This window comes from Tubulanus polymorphus, chromosome 2, assembly GCF_964204645.1.
Source record: "Tubulanus polymorphus chromosome 2, tnTubPoly1.2, whole genome shotgun sequence".
Classification (NCBI taxonomy): Eukaryota; Metazoa; Nemertea; class Palaeonemertea; order Tubulaniformes; family Tubulanidae; genus Tubulanus; species Tubulanus polymorphus.
This window is the reverse complement of record NC_134026.1, coordinates 14,849,951-14,866,117: the sequence shown is the minus strand read 5'-3', so window position 1 is coordinate 14,866,117 and position 16,167 is coordinate 14,849,951. Positions and strand designations below refer to the sequence as shown.

Sequence of the window (16,167 nt, the reverse complement as noted above, 5' to 3'; positions counted from 1 at the left end):
AATTTTTATTGTGTTTTGGTCTTTTGACTTAGTATATGCCCAGAAGGCTTTGGGGGTTTGTTTTTGCCTCGCATGCAGTTTTTGGTGCCTCCCCTGATTTCAAATCTGGCTATTTTCCTGGAGGACTGGTATGTTTCATATTGTTAGGTGGCCTTGGATTTTAGGAATTTCTGCCAGGCTTTTTGCTTGTCTTTGACCACTTTAATAGTGTTGGGTCCATCCACAATGGTTTTCCCTATACATTTGTCCAGGTTTTAGGGATTTTCTGAGTGTATTTGTCGCTCAAGCTTAAAAGATCTGTTTACAATAGAGTCTAGGCCATTTGAACATATTTGCCAACAGGATTTTGTTTGACATTACATCCTTTCTCCGTTCTGCCTGATAGCCTTGTTATACCCAAGATCATATTTGTGTATTACTGTGGACGGTTCTGTAAGTTCTTTAAGGTTTGTATTGTAGATGAAGGTTTGAACTGAACATTTTTGTTTTTTACTTGTTACCTGCTGCACCCACAGGTGATCATATCGGTACTTTACATATTGATTTGTTATCTATAGTTCTGTTACGGGCCTCCATGGGTACCAAGACATTTTCAGTATGTGATAAGGAACCAGGTATCCTCGGGCACAGGTTAAGACAGTCCCTCGGTCCCATATGCTCTCAACAGGCACGGGCGATCATACCACATATCAGAATCAGTATTTCTCAAAATCTATTATTTTGTAAATGAAATTAATATCAATGATTTTCTGATACTCTTATCAAAATATCTCTTAAATGACGGTGATCAACTTTCAACACAATCCATTTTCTTTTTGCGTACGCATTCATATAGACAAGTGTTGTGTTTTGCACCACAGGCAACATACACAACCGCTTTCCAGGCATTGTCATAATAGCTTTTCAAGCTAAAAATGAGCACTATGTGTTTACTTAGCACAAAAAAACAACATATCACAATGATTATTAGTGCACACATAAGTTAAGACCCATCTTCTATGAGAATGACCCAAGCACAGTTTTATAAGTGATTTGTCTTAGCACAGGGATTCAAGTAAAACATCGAGTATAGACCAAGGTACAACTTTTTAAACTGAAAGATTGACTTCGACTTATGCACCAGGTGAACTCACACACCGCAAAATACGGTGTGTTATATCTAGATACGAAACTCACTTAGTGTCCATATCAGTTTTGTGTTGCATCTCCATGATTTCAACCATATGAAGGTCAATGGGTTTTCCTTCCTCTTGAATCGCCAGAACAGCATCAACAACGTGCTGAAAATAAGTCATTCAGTTAATTAGAAAGTGGTGCAACGCGATGAATGTCAACCCGGTATGTAAAACCTAAGTTTTTCATACCTACAGAAAAGAAGGAATGAACATTATACCAACATTTCATAGAAATTGTCCAAAATTCTGTATCTTGAAAATCATCACCAAGGCTGATAAAGGTGGTAAAATAGTTATTATTCATGATTTGATCAATTACAATTTGAAAATAACTGCTATTCTCGTTGATTCCAATTCTATAGATCCTTCAAAACAACCCTTTTAAAAAGATGCAATCAGCTTTTAATTTAGGTTTGAAAAACATCTCTAAGAAATTTCCCGGTCATTCGGATCTCATCTCCAAATTCAAATCTCGGCGTCAGGCCTATGGTCTTCCTAAAATTCATAAACCCAATTCACCTTTGAGACCAATCATTTCTAATGTCAATTCTCCTTCATATTGGCTTTCTAAATATCTGGCTGAAGTACTCTCCCCGGATTTGGGTACTTTTTCTGACTCCCACATTCAGCACAATATGGATCTTTTAGACAAACTCCAAAATCTCAAACCTAACTGTCAAAAATGTATACCTTTCGACGCTGTGTCTTTGTTCACTTATATACCCTTTGGAACCTACTCTCAATCTCTTAAGAAGAAAACTTCCTGTAGATTGCTTACTTGAACTTCTGGAACTTTGTACATCCAATCTATATTTCCATTTCCAAGAGAAATTCTATAAACAAATTTTTGGTTTTAGCATTATGCCCCATTTTGGCTAACTTTTTTTCTTCAATATTTTGAATCCTAAATTCTTCCCAATTACGCTGGCTCTAAACCTAACTTTTGGATCAGATATGTTGATGACATTTTGTGTTTAGTTTCAGATGATTTTGATCTTAACTCTTTTATCGACTCCATTAACCCTATAACTGCCGCTCCCGAGATAGTCGGGTGCGTAATTTCACCTCAAACTGCCGCTCCTGAAATAGTCGGGTGCTGAATAAATATCACTAAGAAGTGTCTGCACCTGGCGGATATTGATAGAACTAAATCGGTAGTACAAACACAAACTTAACTTCAAGGTCGCAGAGTTTTTATTGCACGTTTTTAAATAAAATTTACGCTTAGACAATGGCTTGATATGTAATAACAAGTGTGCCTATTGTCTTATGGATAATGCTAGAACAACAAAGAGACTAAGGTTGGACCAATTCGTTGATATTTTTATCAGAATGATAACACAATTGGACATTTGAGTGACACGCGTCAGATAAGAATTCATCGTTTGGTGTTGAGGATAGTAGTTCGGATTTTGAGGGTGATGGTATTGACAGTAACCATGGCCTCACTGAAAATAAGTTGGATGATCATGATTATAATCATTCCCTTGTATATTCCCTTGTGTCCTTATCCTTGTTTCAAAATATGGCACGCTGAAAAGAATCTGACTAAAAAATTGAATGTGCGTTCGAAATCCGAGAATTTTGGTATCAGTGAAGTGACCATATTTTGGCACAAAAAAAAAATAACTAGGGGTCCAGGGACACCATCCCCACTTAGGAAGTGCTTTCAAATGCTCAACAATCTAACACTTTCCATATTCAACACCCCCTGGTGGCCATATATAAAAACCAATCGCCTGAATTTAAACTGTTTATGGGTTAGAGCCCAAATTCACAAAATTGCTCCCTGCAACCTTGAGTTATGACCTTCAGGACCTGAAATGTAATCAGTTGCTCACGATCCCGAGGATAACCTATCCATAGAATTTCAGTAAGTTATCTCATACCGTTTATGAGTAAGGGCCTGGAAATGAAATTTACAAATGGCTTCCTGTGACCTTGACCTTGAACCTAAAATCCAATCAGTTACTAACCTCATAAAGTAGTACAACACAACTGTTGAATTTGAAGAAAATCCGTCAAAGGGTTCAGGTGCTAGGGCAAGGAAACCACTCAGGACAGACGGTAGCAATTCATAGAAATATGGTCCCCAGGCATAGGGCACCACCTGGGCATCAAATTTGAAACACATATTGTTTAAGGCCTAAGTAAAGATCATTGGCACCAAGTTTTATCTTGATCCAACTAAAACTTGAAAACTTGTCACGATTAATAAAAATATGGCCCCTCACCCGTAGGGCTTTTCCTGCGAGTCAAATCCAAAAAAGGCTCCTTGCTCCATATTATTGTAGGTCTTACCCCAAAGAATATTCGTACTGATTTTGTAAGTTGAGAGATGTACGGATGGATGGGCGCTACCGTCACAGCGGAACTGTAAAAGGAATTAATTTAGATATTCTGGTAGTGATGCAGCGAAGTCATTGAGGAAAATTTTGATATCTAACACGTCTATAGTCTACAGGGATGAGAATAACGTTAAAACTTTTTGGCTGGTAGGAATTTGTATGTGCCCATAGGGCACGTAACGAGGCTGCAGGCCGTCGTTCTTTAGTGAAATTACAACCTTTTGTTATTGGAACGAAGGACAGGAGAGTACGAGGGGTGTTCCCTTGGGTATGGAAGATTATTTTTTTGTGCTTCTCAGATGCAATTTGAGGCACACTGGGACAGCTTATCATGGTACACATTTATTAAAAATGTAGACAAAAACCATAAAAACAGGCTATTCCAGTCCTTAAGAAAATCTAATTCGGAATAGCAAGTATTTAGAGGTTGAATTTTGTTTAAATTAGATTTTATACACCTGCTACACTTTCGATATTGTTTTACATAAACTGACGATGTTTAGATTAGAGTTCAAGGTCGCCATGATGAAATGGAATATTAACTTATGTTAGGCGACACTAATATTACTAGTAGAATGGTGATAAAATAGTTTCTTACAGTTTGGGAATGTTTCAAAATTAATTAAAGTTAAAAATCAAAAGCGAAATAAAACCGTGTGTATAATTCATTGTATAGTATTTGAAGCCACACTGCTATAGCAGCGAGCCATAAGTCGATACACATACTACAGGCACGTGGCATTCAACGTATACCCAATACACAGTACATTCAAAAAATGGATACAAACAATTAATCAATCAATCGACGTGTGGACTAGGCGTCCCGTACTTGGTACATCGCGACTCTCCCCTTGTCTATCACTCGCCAATTGTTCTAACTCCCCCACTTCAGCTTGATTAGCTTAGAACAATCGCACGATATAAAGAAATAAATTGCCCATGGGCAAAGTGTGGTTTACCTTGAAAGCTCGAGGTTGTTTGGAGTAAGGGCATTGCTTGAAAAATCTTTTTGATTCATGACTTCAAAGTTCTGGAAGTTTATTTTGTATTTCATCTTTCTTAAAGAATTATTTTGTAGTCAAATAAGACCAAAGATAAACATTTATTTATGGTCTACCTCCAAAAATTCGTAGGGTACATGAAACGTTGGCCATAAATGGCTTCCCCATAATTATTTTAGTAGAGCCAGAATTCCTGGTATATCCCAAAAACAGCCAATCACATTCGCTCGTAGAGACGACGCCCCCCAATCGAGGTCATTGCAATTTTATACGCAAGAGCTAAGAATTTTCCCGCCAAAAACAGTTTTTCGTCGAATTTAAACAAAGTTGACCATGTCATCGACGGAGGTTCGTCATGTCTTCAATCGCATCGATTATACGTCGTATAACCCGAGAACCAATGAAAAAAATGCTCACATAAAAAAACGTACCACGATTTTACATGAATTGGCTCAATGCCAACCTCATACTGCTGACAAAGGTAAACCAAAAAATCTCTTTCGTAGCTACTTCCGGTTTCGGCCGGCGATCACTCGCTTACCGGGGCGGACTCTCCACCATCTCCGCGGGTGGAGGTCGAACCCCCTTAATTTTTTTAAAGATTTGCGTGAATCAAGAAGACCTTAAAATTCGGCAACAAAATGGCTGATTTCCACCATTTGGCGGGATATTCACATCCCTGAGTCTACCATATACCTTCTAAGAATAAGAGGAATAAGTGCCATTCAGTCAAGCCATGCAATAATATTTTTCTTCAGCTTTGAGCAGTGTATATTCAAGTGAGGTACAATAACATAAGATCTTTACTAACCTCAGTAAGTAGATCAGCCAAGTCTGAATGTACTTTTGTTCGAAGTGAAGTACGAGCAACATTGATCAGAATGTCTCTTTCCATCTTAACATTGACACGTAGCTTATCTAGTACCTAAGAATGAGAAATTAATATAATATAACTAAAAAGAAAAAAAAACATTGAAAAAGGAAGTCTGGTATGCCATGTCGTGTTTCAACAAAGGACCATGGGTCCATTATGATCAACTGAGTACATTTAAGGTTTGAGCACAAAAATCGATTTGTTCTTGGATTTGCAATGACGTATAAACAGCTGATAAAGAAAAAATCATTGTAGACCGTGTAGTTAGCATGTTCAACTTTGATGATATACATGGTAATGGGTTTTCCCTATGATTCACAACATGGTAGAACAGTTCTTGATAATGATGTCACTGGAAAAGCCCTACGAGAGGGATTTCAAAGTGATGCCCTTCTGAAGGGCTTTCCCTGTAACATCAGGAAACAAAGTCAAGCATCGATTAGTAGAATGGGAAAAATTCAGTGAAGTTTTGCACATTTTCTCTTAGCACTTCCAAACAGCTTAGAGCTGATGGATGAAACTTCCCATATCAATTCCAACACCTGTTTCCCTCCTAATGACAAAATATCAGTTGTGTATATCCATTGGTTACAATTTGTGCCACCAAGAGCTAACAGAAAGTTACTCTCAAAACCATTCTATAAGGATCAACAGAGTTGATCCTAAAAATGCGAATGCGTCAAATACCTCAATAGCTTTGTTTTTTGCCAATTCAAATCCTTCCGTTACTAGACGAGGGTGAAGTCCCTACAAAAAAGATGGAAATTATTTTGCTTGCTACATGAAAATATTAACTGCACAGGAATAAATTGTTTTCTGCAACTGCAACCTACAACAAATTATCACTGTGACAGATTTTATATCAAAACAAGAAGCTAATGGGCCTTGAAGCATTGGTAGATTATACTGTGATTAAGTAATTCAAGTGATCCATGTTAACATCTTCCTAACAATCATGACGTTGGTTGGCAGGACCACACACTATCAGTGTTTTCATTAATCATTTTAGCCATCAGGTCATTTAGTAAAACAGCAGGGTCTCGACCAACTTTGACTGAAAGCCAAAACAGGGTTCATAGTTGTAAGGCTATAGGAAAAATATGAGCACTTAAACGCACTTTTTTCAAACCTAAGTAAGCACTTTTTACAGGAAAATCAGGCTAGAAAAGTGAATTTAACTGCCATTGACTGCCTACCATATGAAAAATTCAGTGCCAACTGCAGCAACTTTTTAAGAAATTTACAATTTTTCAAGCCAGTGACCAAATGCCCATACTAAGGCCACCCTTTATTAGATTGGTCAGAGTAGGCCTACTGAATTTACCAGCATAAAATCCGTCAATGGACACGATCTCCGTAAATCTTACAAAACTGCATGATGATAGTTCACTCAAAGTAGACACCTTCCGTATAACATTGAAAAGAAATCAATATAACTTATATATCTAGCATTAAACCTAGTCATACTGTTGCCAAGATTTCCATTATTACAAAAACAATCATAAATCTATAGATTTGCAACATTTTTCAAATTGAAGGGCCAAAATCGATTTTGAAGACCATTGCCGAATTCAAGGCCTTGAATTTCCCATTGAATAATTCAATGATAGCAATTGCGAACGGAATCCTGTAGTAACAGCCAACATGTGCGGCACTTCCAGCTTCGCTTACAGCTAATTGGAACATTGCCAATTTCTTGGAAAGCATTAACTAGGCCACATGCGTCGAGGTGAGAGACGAGATGAGACCGCCGACCTATAAAATCTGCTGTTTTTTCTTGAGTTACACACACGAAACAGCTGATGGCGTAGCCGCGAGTACTCGCGAACGCCGAAGACGCAAAGCCATTTCAGGAGGTTTGGGGGTCCTCTCCCAAGAAAATTTCAGAAATTAAAAGCGTTCTCCGAGCACTTAGAGCGATCTTGAACCCATGAACGACTATTATATTTTGGAAGGTAATGGCTATTTCCAATGTAGCACATCCTCCATCGACGACATTCAGCATCTCATGCATTACGGGTCGAGCCCTGAACGATTGCAGTTAAAATGCACCGATGAATGCTCATTAAAAATCATCACAGTGAATAATATCTGTTCGCGCGCTACGCGCACGGCAACAGTAAGTAGGCCTTAATACATTACTACTGTTGCCGGGCACGTGTCTGTCTGCAACCGATCAATAAAATACCTACATATCGAAGTAGTAGATACAAAATCAGTGTTGCAATGAATATGCATTGAATGCAATACGCGACGATATTAGTAAAACAGGCGCTGAACGCTTTTACGGTTCACCCGATAACCGGTCGCGCTGGATCAATTGAGTGAGATCATCACCCCCCCATACGTTTACATTACTTTTGGACTATTTAGGAAATTGATATTTTTCAATACTGAAATCCGCGGGGAATTCTCATCTCTGAGTGAGTCGAGTCAAACCACGTGGCAGGAGTGACGTATGTGTGAAGCATATATTCACAAATACTTCTGACCAGAAAATAAACCGTCGTGCTGATAGCCGACAAAAAAAAATTCGGGAATGATGTCGGGATGAACTAGGGGTCCAGGCACACCATGCCTCCTTAGAAAGTGGTTTCAAATGCTCAATAATCTAACAATTTCAATATTCAACGCCCCCTGGTGACCATATACAAAAACCAATGACCTTGAAATTCACCACATTCAAAGAAAATGTCAGAAGCCACAATTTTGCATTTGGTTATGATATGGAAATACTAAATTATTCTGCTATTCAACGCCCCCTGAAAAATGTTCATGTAAAACTCAATGACCTTGAAACACACCACAATCATGGAACATGTCATGAGCTACAATTTTGCAATTGATATGGTAACAAAATATGTCTAAGTACCTATATTATAGGGAAATACAAAGTTATTTTACTATTCAACGCCCCCTGGTGGCCTGGTGAACATATCAGGAGCTACAATTTAACAATTGATTATGGTAACAAAATATGCCTAGGTACCAATATAATAATACTAAGGAAATACTAAGTTATTCTACTATTCCACGCCCCCTGGTGACCATATTGAAGCACTAATGACCTTGAAACTCACCACAATCATAGACCAAGTCATGAGTGACAACTTTGCAATTGATTGTGGTAACAAAATATGCTTGGGTATCAATTTAATGTGGAAAAACTTTTTCCCAGCTTCGTACTGATGACACCAAGATGGCCGCCAATTGCGTGATAAATGGCTGATCAAAAAACCTGTCTCAGCTATTGAAGATCCCGTTGTATAGAATAGCCACCACAATGGCAATCAAAAATTCCAAACCATTATTAAGCTCCAGGACTGAGAATATGGGCACAAAAAAGGTCACAGCACGGCTATCTTGAGTCGATCGACCCAATTTTTCTTATGCTGATGGGCCTTAAGGGGGATACAAATATATACGAAAGATCAAGATAATTGATAAAAGCGTCCATATGAAATATTTGTAAAAGGTGCTGATTTTAGCAAAAACCAATGGCTGCCAGTCGGCCATCTTGAATCCGACAGGGCAGTTTTTGGGCTGAAGATGTGTTTAGGGTAGATACATGTATAAACCAAATATCAAGACACCTTGAAGCGTCTTCAAAACTTCCCAAAATAACTGGATTCCGTCCACGGACAGACGAACGGGCGGACAAAAAGTGAACGCAATAGCCCGTGGGCTAAAAAATCAGCTGCGTCTAAAAGGACTGACAGAAGGGTCCGGGACCTGAAACCCAGCTTTTAATGAAAACACTGACAATAGGTCAATTTGTTTTTAACTCTTTGCCTGCGTAACACCTACTGACACAGTCAAAATTTCCGATTAATTTCCTGCCTTATCTATTAGAGTTGATTTGTTTCTTAACTCCCTGCTGTTCCTGCTCACTGTTTGTTCATAGGTTTTTCAGATAATCTAGAATCAGCCAATTGTTTGCCTCTAATTTTTCTTACCCAGAGGGTGGAGTTTTATAGTCATACTCTTCTCAGAAGGACCCAAAATTATCACTTTTGGTCTACCTTCTGTAGAAGAAACAACTGGTTCGGACATCATATCATATTCATTTTTACTTTCGATTCACTGATTCTAGATTCTGGGTTCGGACATCATCTCATATCATTTACTTTCGATTCACTGATTCTAGATTCAGGATATCTCGAATAATTAACACCACGGAATTATGACTCCAAAGACTTTGTCTTTGACCCCGTTGAAAAAGACTTACAGTTTAGAGCCATGCAGGCGGCACATCATATTTTCATGGCTTTTCTGCTGGTTTTTCTGATGTGGGATTTGAAAGCCATGAGAAATGATGAATCATTTCTTATTGGCCTCATCTAAACTTGACCAGAAAATTGACATGTACTTACTTCTGAAATGTAGAGATCAGCCTGTTTTAAAAGTTCTCCAATTATCAAAACATTAGATGTAGTTCCATCACCAGTTATGTCATCCTGAGCTGTGGCCACTCTAGCAATCAAAGAAGCAGTTGGATGTTGGATTTGCTGAAAAAGTATATAGAAATGTCATTCTTTTGAGAGTTTCATTTCAACTCTTTGCCTGCCAGGCCTATTTTTCAAGAAATGCTGCGCTTTGCCAGGATTTTCATGTTTTTCAGAGATTCATGAAACAAAACTTAAAGAGAAATCTTCATCAAATTTGTTATGTTTTGTTCATCTGCTCTTGCTTTTTCATGTAAAATAAGCAGCATTTCTTCTTAGAGTGATAAAATCTGCAGCAATCACCAGTGCAGAGGGGGTATTTTGTAGAAAATATGCCCATCTATGTGTGTTCAGCCCCCATTTCAATAGATGAAGTCATCTATCGTCTAAGTTTAGAAACTAGTGAACTGAGAGTGACATGAAACAACTAAGCATGAACTAAGATGCTCAAAAGGTACCACAAAGATCAGCGTTTAGAGCTTAAAGGGCAAATGCCATCAAAATGGTAGTTTCCGCGATTTCATAATCAGAAGAAACTTAAGTATACATATAACGACCTGAGATGTGACTTACTGAACTAGGGGTCCAGGGACACCATGCCCACTTGGGAAGTGGTTCCAAATGCTCAACAATCTAACAATTTCAATATTCAACGCCCCCTGGTGACCATATACAAAGACCAATGACATTGAAACTCAACACAATCATAGAACATGTCAGCAGCTACGATTTTGTAATTGATTGCGATAACAAAATATGCCTCGTTACCAATTTAATATGGAAATACTATTCTACTATTTAACGCCCCCTGGTGACCATATTCAAAACCCAATGACCTCGAAACTTACCGCTATCATAGAACATGTCATGAACTACAACTTTGCAATTGATCATGATAACAAAATATGCCTAGGTACCAATATAATAAATAAAATATTAAGTTATTCTACTATTCAACGCCCCCTGGTGACCATATAGAATAACTAATGTCCTTAAAACTCGCAACAATCATAGATGATGTCATGAGCTACAACTTTTCAATTGATTGTGGTTACAAAATATGCATAGGTACGAATGTAATATAGAAATGCTAAGATATTGCATTATTCAACGCCCCCCTGGTGGCCATATACAAAATCCAATGACCTTGAAACTCACCACAATCATAGAACACGTTATGAACTACAACTTTCTAAATGATTGTGGTTACAAAATATGCATAGCTACGAATATAATATAGAAATGCTAAGATATTGCATTATTCAACGCCCCCTGGTGACCATATTCAAAACCCAATGACCTCGAAACTTACCACAATCATAGAACATGTCATGAACTACAACTTCGCAATTGATCATGGTAACAAAATATGCCTAGGTACCAATATAATAAGGAAATATTAAGTTATTCTACTATTCAACGCCCCCTGGTGACCATATAGAATAACTAATGTCCTTAAAACTGGCAACAATCATAGATGATGTCATGAGCTACAACTTGCCAATTGATTGTGGTTACAAAATATGCATTAGTACGAATATAATATAGAAATGCAAAAGAAAAAAATATAGAAGATATTGCATTATTCAACGCATTATTGCATTATTTTCATTATTATTATTTAAGTTATTCTACTATTTAACGCCCCCTGGTGGCCATATACAAAATCCAATGACCTTGAAACTCACCACAATCATAGAACACGTTGTGAGCTACAACTTTCTAAATGATTGTGGTAACAAAATACGCTTAGGTATCAATATAATGTGGAAAAACTTTTTCCCACTTACGAATGAGTACTGGTGACACCAAGATGGCCACCAATTGTGTCATAATTGGCTGATGAAAAATACCTGTCTCAGGTATAAAACATCCCTTTCCAAAGAATACCCATCACAAATTGCACTGAGAAATGGTAAACCAGTAGGAAGCTACAGGACTCAGAATTCGGGCCAAAATTAACATTTTTGGGCACTAAAAAGGTCATAGGATGGCCATCTTGAGTCTGATCGACCCAATTTTTGTTATGCTGATGGGCCCTGGGGGGATTCACATATATCCAAAAGATCAAGGTAATTGATCAATGCGTCTTCAAAATTTCCCTAAAAAAGTTCAAAAATGTGTAAAAAGTGCTGATTTTGGCGAACAACAATGGCTGCCAGTCGGCCATCTTGAATCTGACAGGGCCAGTTTTTGGGCTGAAGATGTGTCTAGGGTGGATACATGTGTAACTCAAATATCAAGACATTACCTTGAAGCGTCTTCAACACTTCCCAAAATAACTGGATTCCGTCTACGGACGGACGACAAGTGAACGCAATAGCCCGCTGGGACTAAAGTCCCAAGTGGGCTAAAAAAGGAGCATGAATTTGCCGTAATAGTTAGCGGAATAGTCAACTATTTAGCCTTCACTCCGTGCCTATTGTTCATATCCAACAGGTGGCGCTATTTATGATGTTAACTAAGACAATCAACACAAGCACGTGTGCGGGCCAGTACGCGAAGCCTATGTATAATCGATAAAATAAACACCATTTGTTCACCATATTCACTGACCTACAGCGCTACTCACTTATATACTACTAGCACAGTACCCGTCCTGGAGGACGGGTAGAATATAATAAATCACTAAGGTGCGGATAAAAATAATATAACATTTATTTATCGATATGAAATCTACACTATAAGTCAGGCATTAGAAACAAATATCAAAGAAGAGAAAAAGTATTACAATATTTCGCTGTAAACTATGTTTTCGGTTTGTTTTTGAGGGGTGAGTACTGTAACACGATCATGGGTACCTACTCTGGAAAGGGAAACATAGAGCATGCCATGTGTGAATGGTGAATTCCGGAAGTCCAGTGCAATGCATCTGAATGTTTGGCTGTGCTTTGTTAACTGTCATGACAAAACAGGGCGTAAGGGAAATTGGAGGACGGAACTGGAATGGTGTGACTGTCAATGAATGACGCTCTTTCATACCTTTCAATCCGACCACAATGACAAATCAGGCTATTAAATCTCGGTGATTCTTAGAAGAATGGATTGGCACGCTTTTCTTTGTTAAGGAAGTGGCGCTGTGGTGAGCTCGAATACATACAGTAATCTCCACTATTAGATTCCCCAGACAGGGCGAATTGAGGTCACTTGCGTCTCTGTAGAAAAGCAAGCAACAGCCGATGCTCACAGTAGATTCCCCGCGAGGTCACCCGCGTCTCTGTAGGCAGAGAGATGAATTGAGGTCATTGGCGTCTCTGTAGTCATGCACGCTATACAAAAACCGAGCAACAGCTGACGCTCAAATGTTTGTTTTGATCATCACGCGCAGTGACACGCGGAGCGTCCAAACTTAAATGGTCCAAAAGTCTACCTAAACTCTATCGAAATCGATTCTAAAACACAGATCAGACCATCCTCTTTCAATCCATACCACTCAACGGGTAATCGAAGCCCCACGAACGGAGATTACGCGTTACAAAGTTAAGACGCGTAGCCGCTTATAGTATAGATTATCATGTCATATACAACGGCAGCAACACTATACAATGGTTAGAGTTTATGAATACAAATCACTCCCAAAACGATAGATTATCGCATGAAATGTCTAGTGAAATGACAGGAAGCCGCGAGCGTTTGTCAGAGATGACGTCAGAAACACGCACCTGCTAAGTAAGATAAACAATAACAGTGAGCACGCGCTGAAATTGCCGATTTAATAGTCATATTTCTCAGTAATGGCTGAACTAAGATTCAAACCAACTCCATACTTGATATTTGTGAATACATCACATTTGAAAATGAATTTTGCACAATATTCCATTTTGATCGCATATGCTCTTTAAAGCAGTAGATGGTAACTTGTGTTTAATTGGTTATTGCGGTTCAGATTGGGTTGCAGCCTCAGATCATCGTAGTATTATCAGTTACTGTTTTTCTCTTGCATGGGGGAAAAATTCTTTGAAATTTTGCACATTTTCTCCCAGTACATCCAAATAAAATGGCTTAGAGCTGAAGGACGAAACTTGCAATATTCAATTCCACCACCTATTTCCCTCCATATGACAAAATGTCAGCTGTATATATCCGGTGGTTACAATTTGTGCCACCAAAAACTAACAGAAAGTTAAATCTCGGAACCATTCCATAATATCAACACAGTTAATCCTAAAAAGTTAAAAAGAAAGGCTGTGATACAGATGACTATCATCTTTCCCAATGTAATGAAAAATGGACCTAACATTTCTTCCTCAGCGGGAGGCGTGGAATGTGTTCATTAGATTTTGAGGTAAAGTTGCATGTTTTTCCAATGTTGTATAATGACTGCGACTACTAAAACCTGTTAACCGGAACAATGTGTGCAATATACTTATTCCACGCGCAAAATATACATTACCATTTCATGTAACAATACATTCCCATCTTTAGTCAGTTTTATGTCTCCTGAACCAGAAACAAGCCTGAAATAAAAAGAAGGAAATGTCTTTACATGCAGTTCATGACGTAAAACAAGTGTGTACAAGGTAAAACTTTTTGAGCCTTTTTCAGAAAACCTAAATGTATTCCTCACAAACCTCACATGATTCTTATCATACTTTTCCCTTCCAGTTAGAAAGTGAGAATAAATTTTACAAAATCTATCATCCATCAGATTCCACCACAACAACTTGTAAATGTTATGTTCAATTATGAATGCTTTGCTATACGTAAATTTTACATCTGTATAGGCTTTTGTTTTCTGAATAACATGAATGGTTAAAAGAAATTATGAAACAAAAATGACGGTCGCACTGAGCCAATGGATTCTAGGCTAATGTATTGCCCATCTATCATTGGCTCACAGAACTGCTATGAATGGTAACCCAGCATGATTTTGATAACGATTCTGTCCTAATAAGGATTGATTGCTAAAGAGTCTCTTTTAGTCAAATTGAATAAGAAGGAAATCGCTTTCTTATGGGGTCACATCAAAACAAAAAAAATTCTTAATATGGACTTCAAAATGAAACATTTCCATTAAGTATCCCTTTACCATGACCACCTGATAGGCTATAGAGGTCCTGCATTGTCCAGGGACACCATGCCCACTTGGGAAGTGGTTCCAAATGCTCAACAATCTAACAATTTCAATATTCAACGCCCCCTGGGGACCATATACAGAATCCAATGACCTTGAAACTCACCACAATCATAGAACATGTCAGCAGTTACGATTTTGTAATTGACTGTGATAACAAAATATGCCTCCTTACCAATTTAACATGAAAATACTAAGTTATTCTACCATTCAACGCCCCCTGGTGACCATATTCAAAACCCAATGACCTTGAAACTCACCACAATCATAGAACATGTCACGAACTATAACTTTGTAACTGATCATGGTAACAAAATATGCCTAGGTACCAATAAAATAAGGAAATACTAAGTTATTCTACTATTCAACGCCCCCTGGTGACCATATAGAATAACTAAGGGCCTTTAAACTTGCCACAATCATAGATGTCATGAGTTACAACTTGGCAATTGATTGTGGTTACAAAATATGCATTGATACGAATATAATATAGAAATACTAAGATATTGCATTATTCAACGCCCCCTGGTGGCCATATACAAAAACCAATGACCTTGAAACTCACCACAATCATAGAACACGTTATGAGCTACAACTTTCTAAATGATTGTGGTAACAAAATACGCTTAGGTATCAATATAATGTGGAAAACTTATTCCCACTTACGAATGAGTACTGCTGACACCAAGATGGCCGCCAATTGCGTCATAATTGGCTGATGAAAAATACCTGTCTCAGGTATAAAACATCCCTTTCCAAAGAATACCCATCACAAATTGCAATGAGAAATGGTAAACCAGTAGAAAGCTACAGGACTCAGAATTCGGGCCAAAATTAACATTTTTGGGCACTAAAAAGGTCATAGGACGGCCATCTTGAGCACGATCGACCCAATTTTTGTTAAGCTGATGGGCCCTGGGGTGATTCACATACATCCAAAAGGTCAAGGTAATTGGTCAAAGCGTCTTCAAAATTTCCCTTAAAAAGTTCAAAAATGTGTAAAAAGTGCTGATTTTGGCGAACAATGGCTGCTAGTCGGCCATCTTGAATCTGACAGGGCCAGTTTTTGGGCTGAAGATGTGTCTAGGGTAGATACATGTGTAACCCAAATATCAAGACGTTACCTTGAAGCGTCTTCAAAACTTCCCAAAATAACTGGATTCCGTCTATGGACGGACGGACGAAAAGTGAACGCAATAGCCCGCTAGGACTAAAGTCCCAAGTGGGCTAAAAACTCATACTAACTAAAT

General features: G+C 38.2%; 1 protein-coding gene across 1 annotated transcript in view; it reads right to left on the bottom strand.

Annotated features, from left to right (window-relative positions):
- LOC141899237 (T-complex protein 1 subunit zeta-like) overlaps positions 1–16,167 on the bottom strand; it is an 87,200-nt gene that overhangs the window by 65,673 nt on the left and 5,360 nt on the right. Inside the window, exons 2-6 of the mRNA XM_074785418.1 lie at positions 14,237–14,300; positions 9,772–9,906; positions 6,086–6,145; positions 5,336–5,449; positions 1,177–1,280 (exon numbers count right to left, since the gene is read on the bottom strand). Of these exons, the coding sequence (XP_074641519.1) occupies positions 1,177–1,280; positions 5,336–5,449; positions 6,086–6,145; positions 9,772–9,906; positions 14,237–14,300 (477 nt within the window). The remainder of the gene's footprint in view (positions 1–1,176; positions 1,281–5,335; positions 5,450–6,085; positions 6,146–9,771; positions 9,907–14,236; positions 14,301–16,167) is intronic.